The 18,260-nt window shown below is 50.6% G+C and overlaps 1 protein-coding gene across 4 annotated transcripts in view; it reads left to right on the forward strand.

Annotated features, from left to right (window-relative positions):
- SDK1 (sidekick cell adhesion molecule 1) overlaps positions 1-18,260 on the forward strand; it is a 973,914-nt gene that overhangs the window by 940,727 nt on the left and 14,927 nt on the right. For all 4 annotated transcript variants that reach the window (XR_010122494.1, XR_010122492.1, XR_010122493.1 and 1 more), the window contains exons 42-44: positions 3,961-4,098; positions 8,095-8,215; positions 11,993-12,122. Coding sequence is in view for 1 of the 4 variants with exons in the window: in XM_063646050.1 (XP_063502120.1) it covers positions 3,961-4,098; positions 8,095-8,215; positions 11,993-12,122 (389 nt within the window). In the remaining 3 variants the exon portion in view is untranslated. The remainder of the gene's footprint in view (positions 1-3,960; positions 4,099-8,094; positions 8,216-11,992; positions 12,123-18,260) is intronic.

Genomic DNA, 18,260 nt, shown 5'->3' on the forward strand with positions numbered 1-18,260 from the left:
GGGACACACATCTGCTGCTTTAGGTGTCTCCAGCTTAGTTGAGGTTCTGCCCAGAAGACATATAGGTGGGGAGAGCAGTGCCAGTCTCTGGGTGCCTCCCCAGTGCCACCCATCCTCCTGGGCTGCTCCCTGCTCCCCTCTGGCAGGACCCCAGGCCCCAGAGCCTCCCCAGCACCAGCAGCAAGGCCCCTTATGGGCTCTGTGTCCATGCTGTGCACCAGCAATTCCTAATGTGTTTCCTCATAGTTTTAAAAATCAGAGATACATGCAAGTGTCAGAGGCATGAGCATGGGCCATGTGGTGTCCCCTCCGCGGCAAAATCATTCCCAAGGAAAGCAGAGACCCGAGCCCCTATGTTAGCTGATGCATCCTTGCCAGGGAGCACGTGTGATTTTGGAGGGGCAAGAACCACCCTGGCAGCCATGGGGAGCCCACGAGTGCCTGATAAGAGGTCACATCTTCCTGGGGCCTCCCAGAGAGCCAGCAGAGGGGCCGGGGACAGTAGCTGCTCTGGTCTCAAGGCAAGCAGTATCTCCATCCTTGAGGATGGCGTGCAGGTGAAGGTACTGCTGTTCCTGGGCTGGGCGTTTCTTTGCGTGCTCATCACTGTGAGGTGCCGCAGGCTCCAGAGGCCACCCTGGGTCCAGGACCAGGTCTGCTTTCGGGGGAGTGGCAGAGAAGGCCAAGGCAGGGCTTCCTCCCGCAGAGCACCCATGTTAGATGACAGACACGTCTGCAGTCAGCAGTCATGGCAGGGGTTATGACACACAGGGCGGGGGCCGTGACCTCGCCTTGGAATCAGGAAGGTGCCCGAAGCCTACCACAGGGGAAGGGAAACCTGCAGGGGGCAGAAGGTGGCGGAGAAAAAGTCCTGGTCACTGAAGAGCCATGGGTAGGGGAGCTGGAGAGAGAGGGGCGGCAAAGCTGGTCCCTGGTCGTGGCCCTCCAGCCCCCCATGTGCCTGTGAGGGACTCAACCCTGGCCGCACCTTAGGGTTGCTTGAGAAGGTTAAACACACACCCTTGCTGGCTCCTCACCCCAGACAATGACTTCCGTGGCTCCAGGCGTGACTTTCTTCACCCCGTAATGATTCTGTCCTGCAGACCAGCTGCAAGACAGGGCGCTGGGGGGGTTCAGAGAGGGATGGGCTGTGTTTGAGGAGAGGGGATCTCAGCAGCACGAAGGGCAGGGAGGCCTCGGGGTCGGGGCAGCAGAGCCTCAGCCAGAAGCCCCAGGCAAGGCCAGCTCCGTTGGTCCTCTTCCTGGGATCAGGAAGAAGCTTTTCCTCTCCTCTGCGTTAGAGCTGCTTGAGCTACTGACCGCACTTGTTGAAACTGAACTTAGCCTCCGTCCTTTGTGTGCTATGAGTTTGGAGGAAGGACCCTGTGCTTGCCTGTGGCTGAGTGTGGGCCCTAAGCCTGGTATCCTGCCCTGGGAACATGCTTGAATTCCGGGGTCGCTCTGTGAGAGGGGCTGTGAGGAAGGAACCCAGAGGACCACCTGCTTTTATTTTTTTTGAGATGGAGTCTCACTCTGTCACCCAGGCTGGAGTGCAATGGCACGATCTTGGCTCACTGCAACCTCCATCTCCCGGGTTCAAGTGATTATCCTGCCTCAACTCACAAGCAGCTGAGATTACAAGCATATGCCACCACGCCCGGCTAATTTTTGTATTTTTAGTAGAGACAGGTTTTCACCCTGTTGGCCAGGCTGGTCTCGAACTCCTGACCTCAAGTGATCTGCCTGCTTTGGCCTCCTAAAGTGCTGGGATTACAGGAGTGAGTCATGGTGCCCGGCCAACCACTTGATTTTTTAATGAGTAAGATTTAGAAAAAGCACAGATTTCTCATTTCCCTAATTTTAATTATGAATATTTTAAATGTACCCCAAAGTAGAGAGAATGAGGAACCCCCAGCACCCCTCATCCTAATTCAGGGATCCAAGATTTGCTGCATGAGTTTTATCTGTAGAAAATTGGTACAGGGCAATTCCACATGCACAGAAAGCCAGTTCCTCATGCGGAACATGCACTTTGACCCCACTTCCCGGGGCCTGTGGTTCAGGCCTCTCTGAAACTCCATCGCACGCAGAGCTGGCCTTGCCATGAGCTGGACTGCACTGAGCTCATCATATCCTTCAGGGAAGCCAGCAACCATCACCTGCTGGCATCAGGACCAGGCCAGGCCCGGCAGCCAGGGTGTCCTGCCCCGTGTGAGAGTCCTCCAGGACAGCCCAGCCTTCCTTTCCTGTCAGGTGCTAGGGTCAGGCCCACTCCGGGCCACTTGCCTGGTGTTGTCGGTGTGGCATCTGTCAGACTTGCCATATGGAGTACCGAATGCGCAGCCCACAAACCCACTTCTGTCTTTTGGATTTAAAGCACTGTCACCTCCTAAGGAGCCCTGTGAACCTGCATTAGCCAAAGCCGATTTCCTGCTCTTCTTCCCAGTGTGCACACATCCCCTATTCGTGAGATACAGGATAGAAGCTTCGGGTGGCTGTGTTTGGAAGGGTCCTGGCTGCCGGGGGCCAATGCCTGGGCTTTGCCTGTGAGAGGCTTTGTGTTCTGGGGGGCTTCCAGTGCCACAGAACCTACTCCCCTTCCAGGCCCATGGAAGGCCCTGAATCGGACGCCAGGACCACCCAGCACCCATCAAGATACAATTTCCCGCTTTTCTGTTCTGAGCGAGCAGAATGAGACAGAAGGAAGAAGAGTGTCCTTCGAAGCTGCCTTTACGTGCATTCTTTTCTATTGATTTCTCAAAAACACATCTAAAGACGGGGCCAGTCGTTCAGCTCGGTTTTGCTAGAGGCAGAAAATAAATAAAACACAGCCCCAGGCTTTAGGGGTTCGTGGCCTGTGGAGGGGCCAACAGGCAGAGAAGCAAATACACACAGTGCGTGTTTGTGGTGGGGGCTTCCACACACGTGCAGACAGCAGATCCTGGGGTGCTTTATGGGATCAGGGTTCACCCCGTGGCTGATGGGAACCACTGAGGATTTTAGGAGGGACAACTGATTTCTATCGGAGGAAGATCTCTCTTGGGTGATGTAAAGGATGGATCTGAGCAAGACAGGAGGAGGCGTAACAGGTGGAATGTGAGTGCCGTGTGCAGGCAGGAGGTGGTGACGGAGAAGGCAGGGGACCTGGAGCTGTCTTGGGGGTTATCCCAGCACCAGGAGAGAGAAGGACGTCCGGGTGCTTTGTTCCATCCTCACTTTAACCCAGACAGCGTTTTTGTTTGCTGCCTTACTTGTTTTGTGGAGACAGGGTCTTGTTCTGTCACCCAGGCTGGTCGTGGCTCAGTACAGCCTTGACCTCCTGAGCTCAAGTGATCCTCCCACCTCGGCCTCCTGAGTAGCTAGGACTACAAGTGTGCCACCACACCTGGCTAATATTTTTAATGTTTTGTAGAGAAAGGGGTCTTGAACTCCTGGCCTTAAGCAATCCTCCCACCTCAGCCTTCCACCGTGCTGGGACTTCAGGCACATGCCTCTGTGCCTGGCTGTTTTTTTGTTTTGTTTTGTTTTGTTTATTTTTTGTTTTTTTAGAGATGGGATCTCGCTACATTGCACCGGATCAGGCAGTGTTTTTAAACAGATGAAATTAGGAGAAAGCAAGCAGGAAGGGCAGTTTTGATGGGCAAGGTCAGGGCAAGGGCAAAGATACTGAAGTCTCCAGGGCAGGGGGCAGCTTGGGGGATAGAAGAGCCCTGAGCCTGATCCCACAGAAAAGGTGGCAAATAGGGGCTGCTGAATTCTCAAAGCCTGCTGGGGACCATGGGAACCTCCTGAGCTTGTCCCATGGGAAAAGTCCACCCGCCCGGCTGGACAGTGGTTTCATCTCACCTTTAACCAGGAGTTATCCACCCCAGCCTTCCCCACCACCCACCTGGCTCACGGGAGGTGACTGCAGCTGGAGCGTCTGCCCCATGTCACTGTGTGTCCGTGTCTTTTCCGCAGCTCAAGTGGAAGCCCCGTTCTACGAGGAGTGGTGGTTCCTCCTGGTGATGGCTCTGTCCAGCCTGATCGTCATCCTGCTGGTGGTGTTCGCCCTCGTCCTGCACGGGCAGAATAAGAAGTATAAGAACTGCAGCACAGGTGAAGGTCCGGCCCCTTCCTCGCATGTTCCATGGCGCCACTTGGCCAAAACGTGGTGCTCATTCTTCTCTCATGGACCTGCCAGGCCAGTGTCTGCTTTTCCATTTCATTTGCCTGTAGGTGCTGAGAGAAATGCAATAGGTTTTCTTTCTGGGGGCAGCCAGGCACAGCCCAGCAAGTGCTGTACGCCTCAGGACCCAGACGCTGACCCTGCCTGCCCTCAGATTAGCTATGTGTCTTGGATAAGGGCGTATGAGTCATCCAGCCTCAGAGATCCCCACTTTGTACCTTTGTTCAAATGCAATTGCTTTTTTTTTTTTTTTTTTTTTTTACAGTCTCACTCTGTCACCCAGGTTGGAGTGCAGTGGCACAATCTCGGCTCACAGCAACCTCTGTCTCCTGCATTCAAGTGATTCTCCTGCCTCAGCCTCCTGAGTAGTGGGGATTACAGGCACCTGCCACCACACCCGGCTAATTTTTGTATTTTTAGTAGAGGCGGGGTTTCACCATGTTGGCCAGGCTGGTCTCAAACTCCTGACCTCAGGTGATCTGCCCACCTCAGCCTCCCAAAGTGTTGGGATTACAGATGTGAGCCACCGTGCCCGACCTAATCTCATTTTTTAATACTATCAGAAAGTAAGGTGTGTCTGGGCCTGGTGGCTTATGCCTGTAATCCTAGCACTTTTGGAGGCTGAGGCTGAGGATCACCTGAGCCTGGGAGATCCAGGTTGCAGTAAGCAGTGATCACACCACCGTACTCCAGCCTGGGCAACAAAGCGAGATCCTGTCTCTTTTTTTTTAATTTGAGATGGAGTTTCACTCTTGTTGCAATGGTGCAGTCTTGGCTTACTGCAACCTCTGCCTCCTGGGTTCACGCAATTCTCCTGCCTCTGCCTCCCCAGTAGCTTGGATCACAGGCATGCACCTCCACGCCTGGCTAATTTTGTATTTTTAATAGGGATGGGATTTCTCCATGTTGGTCAGGCTGGTCTTGAACTCCTGACCTCAGGTGATCCACCTGCCTCAGTCCCCCAAAGTACTGGGATTACAGGTGTGAGCCACTGCGCCCTGCATAGATCCTGTCTCTTACAAAAAAAAAAAAAGTATAAAGCATTAAACAGGTGGCATATTCTACTATACAATATTATAAACACAGTGACCTGGGGCACTGTTCAGACATTGATGTTTTGCTGTGGCTCACAGACTGTCACAGAAGCGTCTCCGTGGCATAGCTCTTCTCACCCACTGCAGCTTGAACCTTGCCTGTGTCCGTGGTCTAGCTCTGAGCCCTCTGAGGGCCAGGTCGCTACTGTGTTTCCAGCAGAAACTCCACGCCAGGCATAGAGCAAGCATTCAGTCAATAAGCATTTATTGCTGAATGAATCACTATCGTTAGAGAAAGGAACAAATGAACGTAGGGTAAAGCCAGCCACAGAAAGCACAGACCTTGTGCCTCCATTTGCATGAAGGCCAGGAACACCCACAGTGAATGGAAGTTTCCAGAAGACAGAATCGTGTTTGCCTCTTGGTGGAGAGGTATAAACAGGGAAGATGCATGAGAGCGCCTCACAGGTGCTAAGCATGCTCTGTCTCTCTATGTGGACGGTGGTTACATTCACAATCATAAAGCATCATTCTGGACACTTAAGATTAGCAGAGCTTGTGCATTTGATTATCCTCAATTTTAAAAACCTCGTAATTATCAATGAGACCACTTCTCTGGATAACCAGAATGTAACTGAGTGCTAGACCACAGCCTGTTTTTTGTTTTTTAAATAAAGACGGGGTTTCGCCATGTTGGCCAGGCTGATCTCGAACTCCAGGGCTCCAGTGATCCTCCCACCTCAGCCTTCCAAAGTGCTGGGATTACAGGAGTGAGCCATGCATGGCACCCGGCCTATGGCCTGTTTTGATCCCACGGAGCATCCACCAGAGCTGTAGCTGAGCCCAAGAGCATGGTCACTTCTGTGATATCGCCACAACCACTGGGCCAGACCTCTTCCTGAGCCCAGCTCATTTGTTGGAGTTTTCTCGTCAACTGGGTCTTCTCTTTTTGTAAAGGCAGATCCCTGATGAGCTGTTCTTAAAAAGAGGAGCCGCCTACATTAGCACTCTGGGCCAAGGAGCCGGGCAGAGTAGGTTCCTGACCCTGGCCACAAGTCCTACCATCCTTGTGCCAAAGGGGTTAAAAAAGCCAGGCACCTAAAATGCCTCCCTATTTGCTTCTATAATGTTAAGCGATTCATCCTTCAAAGAAAGGATTTATTTTTTTCGTATAAATTCACTTCTAACAAGTGTTCGTAAATCAGATTTTATTCCTGTGGGATTTACAGTGTATGAATGGCATGTCATTTTCCCGAGTTAATGCTATTACAGAATCCTGTGTCTGGTGCATAGAAAAATCTCCCTGCTTTTCACTGTCCTCCTCCATCTGGAAAACAGACTTGAAAAGGCAGATCTGACCTGCAGCTTCTGATGCTCAGCCGCACCCTGGAGTATTAATTTAACATCATAACTGAAGCCTGGAAAAAATAATACTTATCTACCAGAATGTCTCCCGTCCTGCCCAGGAGACATTGCAGAACTTAAACCTCTGCTGTGGCAGCCTCACTCAACACCCCTTCCTGCATGCACTCCTTAGCCTCCATCCTCGTCTGAATTCCTTTCTGATCTTGGTTTCCACCTGCTCACCTCCCATCATCCCAAATCGCCTCTCCCAGGCAAGCCCATCTTCCATTTTCTGCTCTGTGTTCTTCCATTACACGCAGATAGAGCATTAAGGTTTAAGACACGTCAAAGGGGGGCCAGGTCCCAGCAGAGAGGAGCCTCTTGGGGTTTAGAAATGCCAACACACTTATCAAATACCTGCCAAGCCCCTGGTATGTGTGTAGGCACTGTCCTGGGGGCTGGCGGGACACTGGGGAGTGTGATGGACTTAAGTGTGTACCTCAAAGAGCAAATATGTACATGGGCGTGAGAAACAGAGGTCACTTTATGTGGTCAGGGAGGTCCCCTCTGGTCTCAGGGCGTTTGAGCTGTGATCTGCAGGAAGTGGTGAGAAGTCCAGGAAATACTGGGAGAAGGAGCTTCCAGCAAGAGGGAGAAACCTGTGTTAGGGAGGGGCTGAGGGCTGGGAGATGACGCAGGGGTTGGCAGGATGGACAGTCCAGGCCAAGCTTGGGGGCAGCTCGGAAGCCTTGGGCTTTCCTGCAGAATGAGCTGGGAAAACCCAGTGCAATTTTTTTTTATGTTGTTCGGTTTTTCAAAACTTTATTTTTATTCATTTGATCTGTTAATATATTTTAGAATGTGTTTTGCTATGTATTTGTAAATTTACTCTTTTTTAAAGTGTGCAGTTCAGTGGTGAATGCACAGGTACGTGCAGTCATGACCACAGTCAATTCTAGAACATTTATGTCACCTCAAAAGGAGACTCCGTACCCTTTCTTTAGCCATCACACTCCCATACATTTATTTTTACTTCCTGTTTTGTTAAATGATTGTGAATTTTTATTTTGAAATTTATTAAATATTTAATTTCCTGGATTTTTTTTAAAAGTTTATGCATTCTTGGCCAGGTGCAGTGGCTTACGCCTGCAATCCCAGCACTTTGAGAGGCCGAGGCAGAAGGATCGCTTGAGCCTGGGAACTCGAAACCAGCCTGGGCAACATAGCGAGACCCCATCTCTACCAAAACAAACAAAAAAAAATCCAAAAAAGTTTACGCATTCTGAGTCTGTTTTCATAAAACACTGGCAAGAATACTGGTATTTTGGGATCAGGCAGAACAAATATGAAAATGCTAATATTGTCACTTTGCTCCAACACTGTGATCTCCCCACCTCAGCCCTAAGCGGGGCTGAAGCAGGTGTCTCCGGCTCTGGGCTCTGCGTGCAGCAGGACTCAGGAGCTGCCTCACTGGCCAGCTCTGGCTTGGCGTGGCTGCGGTGGCCACACCAGTAACACGTCTGTTCTCACTCTCCTGCTGGGCTTTAGGAAAGGGGATCTCCACCATGGAGGAGTCTGTGACCCTGGACAACGGAGGTTTTGCTGCCCTGGAGCTCAGCAGCCGCCACCTCAATGTCAAGAGCACCTTCTCCAAGAAGAACGGGACTAGGTAGGCAGGCAGCGCTGTGCCGCGCCCACCTGGGGATCTGAGCTGCCAGGGCCGGGGTGACAGCCCATGCCCACTAGCACCTCCTGCATCCCGCCCTGTGGTTCCAGGAAGCAAAACCTAACCCATCGCCAAGTGTGATCCCAAACCACCAGGGGCAGCCCTGAGTCTAGGAGGGACAGGGTCGGCAGAGCGGCTGGAAATATTTTCAGGGCATCTCTGGAGATTTAGAAAGAGGGCCTCAGGTGTGTGGGAAGGACCTGGAACACCTAGGGGCTGCCAGGGTGGCCTTCCGTGTCAACCATGGGCACCTTAGATCTGGGCGTTCCTAGTTCACGGAGGTGTCACCCGGGCTGCTGCAGGCCCAACCGGGTGTCCTCGCAAGCAAACCTGGTGCTCGTTGCTGATTTCATTGTTCTGTGTATTCCAAAGTTTTCCTGTGCCGATACGCATTGCCATTCCATGAGGATTGAGTGCAGGCGAGAAGGATTTTCACCACCATAGCCTCCTTAGCTTATAATCCTTTTCCTAAATCCAGCAGGAAGCAGGGTTTCCCAAACAAGAGAGGGGTTGACCTGGGTTTGCCTTTTTGATGTGCAGAGCGCCATCCTCTGATCTGAGTACCCTTGACCAAGGAGAAGGGCCAGGAATGGGGAGGGGTCTTGAGTGTCTGGAAGGAAAAGCCCAAACACCTGAGGATGCTTTGCCTGGAGAACAGACAGCTCGGGGCCTTCCTGGGGTGCCCCAGCATCTGGGTGGAGGAGGCTCCTCTCCCTCTGCCAGACTCACCTTGGATTAGACTCAGCTGCAAGGGTGTGGAAATCACACATCATCCAGACCCAGACAGACCCCAGGGTTTCCTCTTCCCTTCATTGTTTATAAAGCTGCAGGGGCCAGCAGTGCCTGGAGGTTCCCTGGGCCACCCCCGCCCTCCACTGAATTTGGGAATCTCAGATCACTTGGGTGGTGCCGAGGCATGAGCAGGCCTTCTCCCAGCCACTGACGCTCTGCCAGCCCCACAGGTGCCAGTCCAAAGCACCACAGGCCACCACCCCACGAGGCCTTCCCTAGGGCTGGAGGTGGATGCTGGTGGTGACATCTGGTCACACCTTTCATTTCATTTGTCTACTGGGAGGCAAGTTTTTCCTGCCGTGTAATAGAAACATGAAAAAGCAACCACATGTAGTTTGAAGGCCAGGAGGAACCTGTCACAGAGAATTTTAAGATATTACGTGCCCTGCTCCCTTGCTGCAAATCTGTCTTCCGAGTTCTGAGTTCCGAGAAGAGACACAGCCTTGAAGCACATTGCCCAAGAATAGATAGTCGTTCAGTTTGTTAAGTCCATCTGCTTCCTAGGAAAGAGAAACATCATTTGATGGTGAGGTTGGAGGTTCTCAGCCCACAAAGACCCAAGGACAAAATAAAATTAAGATGGAAAAGAAAATGGACCCTTCCTTTAGGTTTGTAAATAAGCCATCACCTTTTCAGTCCTAGCAATAGGACCCTGTATTCGTCTGTCCTCACGCTGCTAATAAAGACATACCCAAGACTAAGTGATTTACAAAGGAAAGAGGTTTAATGGACTCACAGTTCCACATGGCCGGGGAGACCTCACAATCATGGCAGAAGGCAAGGAGGAGCAAAGTCACATCTTACATGGTGGCAGGCAAAGAGAGAGCTTATGTAGGGGAACTCCCCTTTATAAAACTGTCAGATCATGTGAGACTTATTCACTGTCACGAGAACAGCATGGGAAAGACCCACCCCCATGATTCAAGTACCTCCCACTGGGTCCCTCCCATGTCACATGGGAATGATGGGAGCCACAGTTCAAGATGAGATTTGGGTGGGGATACAGCCAAACCATATCAGACCCCACATGTGATTGAAGGAAAGGATTCTCTGCTGAGAGGGGAAGGGTCTGGGCAGTGACATCTGAGATTGGTCCTGAAGCATCATCCCCAAAGTATCTTAGAAATATGGGCACAGTTGATTTATGTCTCCCCAGTGCATGTCTGTGCTTCCAATTTCTTTGTGGGGAAGACACCATTTTAGCTCCTTAGATAAAAAGATTTACCCAAATGTTTAGATAAGAAATGGCATCTTTCCCAAAGTAAATTACCTTTGAGATAGAGAAAGAAAGGCCCTTGGGCCTTCACTGGGCCTTTCCAGGAGAAACTGAGGCACACCCTGGGGGAGACACCCACAACACAAAACCAGAGGTCTCCATCCCCTCCAGCCTTCCAAGCAGAGTCTCCCCCCAAGTCCTGGTTTCCTGGCCTGTAGCCTCTCCTTGATCACCCAGTGTTACTTCTCCCATTGAGGGATGAGAAGACGCTTCCTCTGTAGCCGCCACTCAATTCTGCACTCACTCCTCGCAGCATGAGGGAGGGCTTGCTGGGGCTTCTGGGTTCCTGGACACGGTCCCTTTGAGCACACAGCTGTCTGTCTGACTGCTCACAGGCTGTTCTCACTATCAAGTCCCTGCACACCCTTCAGAGGGCTAAGAAGCACTCAGTCTGCCCGATTTGAAAATTCAACAATGTTGTACTCTGAGTTTTTCCCCAAGTTCTAAGTTCTCCATCTGAAAAATAGAAGCTGGGCTTTTACTCAGCTCAGATAGTCTCCAGGACGTAGGGGAGCTGAAGAGGGTACTCATTTTCTATCCCTGCATGACAAATGATCACAAGCTCAGCAGCTTAAACCAATAGCCATTTAGCACCACATGGCCTCCCTCGGGCAGGAGTCTGGGCACAGCTCAGCTAGTTCATCTGCTTAGGGACTTGCATGGGTGTAATCCAGGTGTAGATGGGCTGTGTTCTCATCTGGAGGCTCAATTGGGCAAGAATCTTCTTCCAAGCTCATTCAGCCTGCTGGCAGCATGCATTTCCTTGTGGCTGCATGACTGAGGGCCCCAGCCTCTTCTTGGCCCTCCTCTGGAGGCCACCCTCATGTCCTGGAGGCTGCTTATGGTCCCCTGCCATGGGGTCCTCTCCAGGGGCTGTTCATGACATACTATTTGCTTCTGTGAGGCCAGCAAGAGCATCTCTGTCTCCAGTCCACCAAGATGGGGTCTCCTATAATGTCATGTGATCATGGGCATGATGGGAGTAGCTGTCCTTCACCCATTCCATTTAATGTAACCGAGTCTTCAGTCTGCCATGTTCCACTGATTAGAAGCACGTCACAGGCCCTTCCCACACTCAAAGGATGGGATGATGGGGGTGGGGGCAGTGATGGAGCCATCTTAGAATTCCACCAGCCAGAGAGGACGAATGCTCCCCCACCAGACAGGGAGACCAGTCCTGGTGCAAACTTCCCCAATTCCCTCTCATCCGTAGGAGACAATTCCCACTCCTTAGCATGGCAGATCGGACTGTTCCTCATGACTCCATCCTCATCTCTCTCCACTGCACTCCCATGCCTGCATCTGGCGAGCACCTACACTCCTCGGCCTCCTATCTGTCCTGACCTCAGGGTACTCTTTGTACATGAGTGTCTCACTGCCCCCACCCCCCGCCCCCCGGCACAGACCAGCTCTTCCCCCATGCCTGCAGGCCTAGCACAGTCTCCACAACTGACAGGCACAGATACACAGAGGCTGTTGACTCACCAGGTAGCCAGTGCTCAGAATTTTTTGCATCAGTTGCCAAAGTGATGTCAAAGGCTGTGGGTTTCCTCTTAGTCCAATGCAATAAAGGCCAGATGCCAGGTTAGGAGGCCTCCAAGGGAGGGCGTCTTTTGCCCAGAGGGTAATTGCAGCATGGGTCCTCATCCTAGGTCCCCACCCCGGCCTAGCCCCGGCGGCCTGCACTACTCAGACGAGGACATCTGCAACAAGTACAACGGTGCCGTGCTGACCGAGAGCGTGAGCCTCAAAGAGAAGTCGGCGGATGCATCAGAATCCGAGGTCAGTGTTGGTGCCTACTTCCGGGCAGTGACCATCAGCCCCTACTTCTGCAGTGAGACTTCTGCCTCCTCAGGCTGTCTTGTCCTATTTGAGTCTCATAACATCCCCACAGGCAGAGCCAAGGACAAAGGGCTTCATTTTGCAGATGAGAAAAACATAAGAGAGCTGAAATTCAACCCCACGGCCTGCTCTGGGCCCCGCAGAGCTTACACAGCTTTGAGCAGTCTAGACACTCCAAGGCCGATTCATGGAGGAGCAGGTTGTGACTCCTAAGTCCTGGGATCTGCTTTAGGCCCAGCAGAGCTCACACAGCTTCGAGCAGTCTAGATGCTCCAAGGCTGACTGATGGAAGCGCAGGTTCTGATTCCTAAGTCCCAGAGACCCCAGTGAGAGATAGGCAAGGCTGGTGCCCTCTGTGAGTGGTTCCTTGCAGAGCAGAGTGTGGGTGTTGCCTGGGTGCCAGCAGGCTAAGTGTCAGATCGTCGCTTTCACGTGCTCCATCTCATGTAGTCCCGGGGGTAACTGGGCCTAGACCACCTCTTATAGATGGGGCCAGCAGGGCTCAGGGAAGATCAGTAACTTGCCCAGTGTGGACTCCTGCCTCGGAAGCCCATTCTCTCTCCATTTCACTTTCAGAGATAAACATAGGTTGCCATAAAAATTGGTGGTCTGTAGACCCCAGTTAGGGTGGCAGCAGGTCTAATCCTGCGGGGCGGATAGAAAATGTGACACCTTCACCAGAGAGGAGCTTCCTGCTCACCCCTGGACATTCACTTCCCCCTACACCCTGCCAGCCTCCCACCCTGCCCAGGAAGCTTCTGTCCTAGCTCCCTCCCTTGTGCTGAAGAAGAGGGATTTACTCACGGCAGTTCCGGGTCACGTATGGGGCTCAGGGTGAGCCCAGACTTGGGATGTGTTCCTCTCCTCACTGAGCAGCTGGACCAGGGAGATGGCTTCACCAGGGGAATGTCAGCCTCCACGCGCTCCCTCCAGGACCTCAGGGCCTCCCTCCAGGCACTCCCTCCAGGACCCCAGGGCCTACCCGCCTCAGGCCTCCCCTGCACCTGGGTGTGCAGCATTTCAGACGTGGAGTGTGTTTCCTGTGCGAGGTCCTGTGCAGCGTCACCCAAAGGGACTTTAACCAGCAAGGCAGCCACAAGGGGGCTCCAAGCAGGGGGCTCAACACACCTTCCCTACAGGTGCACCATCTCCGTTTCTCATACCTACCAGCAAAAACAGCAGAAGCAGTAATTGGAGAGGTTGCCCCTTCGGTCCCGAACTTTCTTCTTTTGGGTATGCCAGGCCTGGAGAGGGGTGAAAATCACCAACCATTAGTTGTACACATAGGCCTGCCCCGCCTCCTGGCACTCAGGTTCTAAATCAATATTTAATCTAAAATAAGTCTCACCTTCATTTTAACCTGAATTCAGGCCTTATTGAGCCCCGGGGCTCTATCAAATGGCTTCTTTTCAATTGTGGGTTGTAAATGAACTCCCGGTGGGAAGGGCCAGCAGGTGGGTGTGGCGACGCCGGTTCTGCTTTGCTTCGCGTGTTCTGTTTACAGAGGACGCCAGGTTCGCTGTCGGCACCATAGCCCTGGGCTTGGCAGAAACAGCAGGCAGCAAAGCAGATGCTCGGAAAGGGACATCTGTCTAAAACTGAGGGGCTATCAAGTGAAATCCTGCAAAACTGACCTGCCTTTTTGTGATAAGGAAAAAGCTTATCACAAGCCTGCTGCATGTACAAAAGCAGCACGTTGTGTGGAGCAGGGCAGCCTTCGAGCAGGACAGTCTGTGTCAGCAAAGAGGCGCATCTCACAGCACCGGCCTTGGGCCTGTCCCTGCTGCCGCTGCCGGGCTGCTGCTCTTTAGAGAATCCAGGCACCTTGGGGGTGTCATAGCTGTGGGTGGTTCCTTTGCGCCGAGCACTCACTGCTGTGTGTTTCCAGCACTCACTGTGGGCCTGGCCCAGGGTGAACGTGCATTCCTTTGCTGCCCAATTCAGCCCCATGAGGTGGGGCCAGTCTCCTTATTGGTCAGAGGCTGAGTTTGTCCAGCAGGCGGCTGTTGAAGCTGACACCCAGCCAGACCCCCGTGTCTCCAGAGCTCAGTGTACCCCTCCCCTCCCCATTGGTCTCCTCCAGCCCCACACCAGAGGAAGGGGAGGGAAGCATCCAGGGATGGTGTGTCCTAGGGCAGGCGGGCAGGATTGGATCTGTGAACTCTGAATATTTGTTCCTAAAAGCACTTTCAACATGGGCTAATGGAACGCATTTGGTCTGTTTCTCCCCCAACATATGTGGCACGTTTGGAGATTTAACATCGGCAAATGTTTATGGAAGATTATTGAGCACACCCGTGAACTGAGCTAAGCATACACATTCACGCATGCATGCACACATGAACACATATGCACATGTACACACGTGCACACACACATACCTACACACCTGAATACATGCACACACCTGCATACACACATGCATACCTGAATACAGCACACAACACACACACCTACATGCACACACACATGCACACATATCTTTACATACACACATGCACACACATATACATATACCTATACACCTGAATACATGCATGCACATGCACACACATGCATACATAAATACATACAACATACCCACACCTAAATACACATATGCACACATATGTACACATACACACATGCAAACGCATACATATACCTATACACCTGAATACATGCATACACATGCATACACACATGCATACTTAAATACACACAAACATGCACATACCCAAATACACACATGTACACATACCTGTGCACATGTACATATAACTACACACCTGAATACATGCACACACATGCATGCACACATGTACACACACCCACACACACATACCTAAATATGTACATGCAAAAATATGCATGTACACACATACATCATATACGCATATATATACCTACATACCTAAACACATGCACACAGGCACATGGCTCACACATACTACATGTATGTACACATGCATATATACACATGCATACATACCTAAATACAAGTACAAGCACACACACATACCACCATGTACATATGTACATATATGCACAACACATACATACCTAAATATACACATGCACACACATACATACATGCCTGCACATATGCATATGCACCTAAATACAAACACATACACAGAGGTAGCATGAGGGAGGGAGGTGAGTGTGGGGATGGGGGAAGAAGGGTGGAAGGCAGGACATGGAACCCACACTAAATGGAATTCTCCACAGAGGGTGTTATCATCCTTATGTAATAGGCAGAAAGCCGAGACTAAGAGTTTTTGAATGTCTTCCCTGAGACACACACTGATGAGCTGGACTGGAGAGGCAGACCTCAGCATCTAACTGGAAATCCCACCTTCCCACCAGTCCTGCTCTCAGAGCTAAGTCTCAGGCAGCGTGGCTGGGAGGCCAGGGGTCCCGCTCTCAGAGCTAAGTCTCAGGCAACGTGGCTGTGGAGGCGAGGGGTCCTGCTGTCAGAGCTAAGTCTCAGGCAGCATGGCCAAGGTGGCGAGAGGCCCGGGAGCCAGGCCACACTGCTCCCACGTGGCAAGCCCTATGCTGGAGAAAAGCGTTCCCGCAAATGTACCTCATGGTTCCTAGTGCCTTTTGGGTGACAGGCTGCTTCTGGAAGCTGATGAAAGGTGCAGACATGCTCTCCACCTACATACAGGCAGAATTTCACCTAGGATTTGGGGGCCCAAGGCCCCCTGGAAGTCTCTTACAGACCCCACCACCTAGCATCCCATAGAGTCCCAGCTAAGAATCCCCACACCTGGACCATCCTGCGCTCCCCAGGTTCTTGGGCGGATAAAGCGTAGCCTCCCTTGTCTGTAGAGCTCTTTGCTATGTAACCTTGCTGCATCCTGCTTTTGAAGCTTATGAATTTGGGGGATTTGAAGGCACTCCATATTCATGGGATCCCAACAGAGGGAACTGGGGACTTAGATAGTTTTGGAAGTGCCAGCTCACATGGTAACATTCACTTTGAACCACTGTTTGAAACAGCTGGATTGAGACATAACTCACATGTCATACAATTCACTCATTTGAAGTACACAATTCAGTGGGTTTTAGTACATTCACAGAGTTGTGCAGCCATCACCACAGTCAATTTTAGAACATTTCCATCAGCCCCCAAAACACCCTGTACCGATAAGCAGTCACTCCTCAGTCTCCCCAAACCACCCACATACACCTGCAGCCAACCCTAGCTCTTGGCAACCACTAAGCTACTTTCTACCTCTCTAGATGTGCCTATGTGGACATTTCATCTAAATAAATCGTACAGTATGTTGTCTTTCATGACTGACTTCTTTCACTTAGCATGATGATTTCAATGCATTTGAACCACTTTTACTAAGTAATCAATTTGTATGTTTCATCAGTTCTCTTTCGCATTGTTTGTTTTAAAATCTGAATTCAGAACTTCTCCCTTCATAGGAAACAAACATGTTGTATTTTCCTTGACATATTTGCCCATATGGTTTCTTGGAACAGAAGTGTAATTTTTTTTTTTTTAGATGGAGTTTTGCTCTGTCACTCAGGCTGGAGTGCAGAGGCATGATCTCAGCTCACTGTAACCTCCGCCTCCTGGGTTCAAGCAATTCTCATGCCTTGGCCTCCCATGTAGCTGGGATTACAGGTGCCTGCCACTGTGCCTGGCTGATTTTTGGTATTTTTATTAGAGACGGGGTTTTGCCATATTGGCCAGGCTGGTCTCGAACTCCTGACCTCAACTGATCCACCTGCCTCGGCCTCCCAAAGTGCTGGGATTATAGGCATGAGCCACTGTGCCCAGCCGGGAAGTGTATTTTTCTGTGTAGGGTCTAATGGAACATAGGCCAAATGTCACAAGGGGATTTGGAAAGGCTGCCATCTTGACAGTTATGTCCCTCCTAGTCCCCAATCACACTCTAGTCAGGATCTTCTTTTTAAAAAATGCTTTATTGGGTTATAATTCACATATCATATAATTTGCCCATTTAGAACATGCGATTCAATGGTTTTTAGTATTTTCAGAGTTTTGCAAGCATCCCCACAATTTTGGAACTTTTTCATCGCTCTAAAAAGAAACCCCATAACTCTACCAGTCACCTCCCATTCCCTTCTCCCTCCAAACCCTGGCAACCACTTTCTGTCTCTACAGATTTGCCTATCCTGAGCATTTCATATAACAGACTCATGCAATATGTGGTTTTGTGATTGGCTTATTTCATTCAGCATAACGTTTTCAGAGTTCATCAGGGTCACTGATACATGTTGTAGCACATACCAGTACTTCATTTCTATATTATATGGGGGAAAAATTCCATTGTATGGATATACCACATTTAAAAATGCATTCATCAGTTGATGAACATTTGAGTTTGTTGTGTCTGGGATCCCCAAGAGCACTCCCAAGTTCAGTGATTCACTAGAAGGACTCACAGAATTCAGCACACAACATCCTTATGACTAAGATTTATTACAGCAAAAGAATACAGAGCAAAATCACAAAGGGAACATGTGCACAGAGCAAAGTCCAGAGGAGCCCAGGTTCATGCTTCTAAGAGTCTTCTCCTATAGAGGCACACAGGACACACTTAATCCTCCACCAGAGAGCTGTGAGGACACGTATGAATTGTTATCTACCACAGCTTTACCATAGCCTTGCACTTATAGCAAACTGCACCTGCAATGTAGGTACTGCTGATTAGAAACTCAGTGCCCAGGGTTTTTATCGGAAGCTGGTCACATAGGCATCCTCTGCCAAGCATGTACCAAAACTCCAGACTCCAGAAAGAAAGCAGGTGTTTGGCATAAACCATATTATTTGTACAGTTTAGACACTGCAGTCTTATAATTTAGGGAAAACATTTTATCAATGAAAGGAAATTTTACCAGTCAAGTTCCCAGATGCCAATCAAGGGTAATCTTTGAAAGCAGGTCTTTTTAAGGCTAGTGGTCTCAGGCCTGCTCTGTTAACTTTTTTTCACACCAGATTGTTTCTACTTTTTGGCTACTGTGAACAATATGCCCTTTATCTGGTTGACTTTGGTGAGTGTTTTTATTATCAAAAAGCCTGGAGTTTTGTCAGATGGTTTCTCTGTGTCTGTT

The sequence above is a fragment of the Symphalangus syndactylus genome, chromosome 9 (genome assembly GCF_028878055.3).
Source record: "Symphalangus syndactylus isolate Jambi chromosome 9, NHGRI_mSymSyn1-v2.1_pri, whole genome shotgun sequence".
NCBI classification, from domain to species: Eukaryota; Metazoa; Chordata; class Mammalia; order Primates; family Hylobatidae; genus Symphalangus; species Symphalangus syndactylus.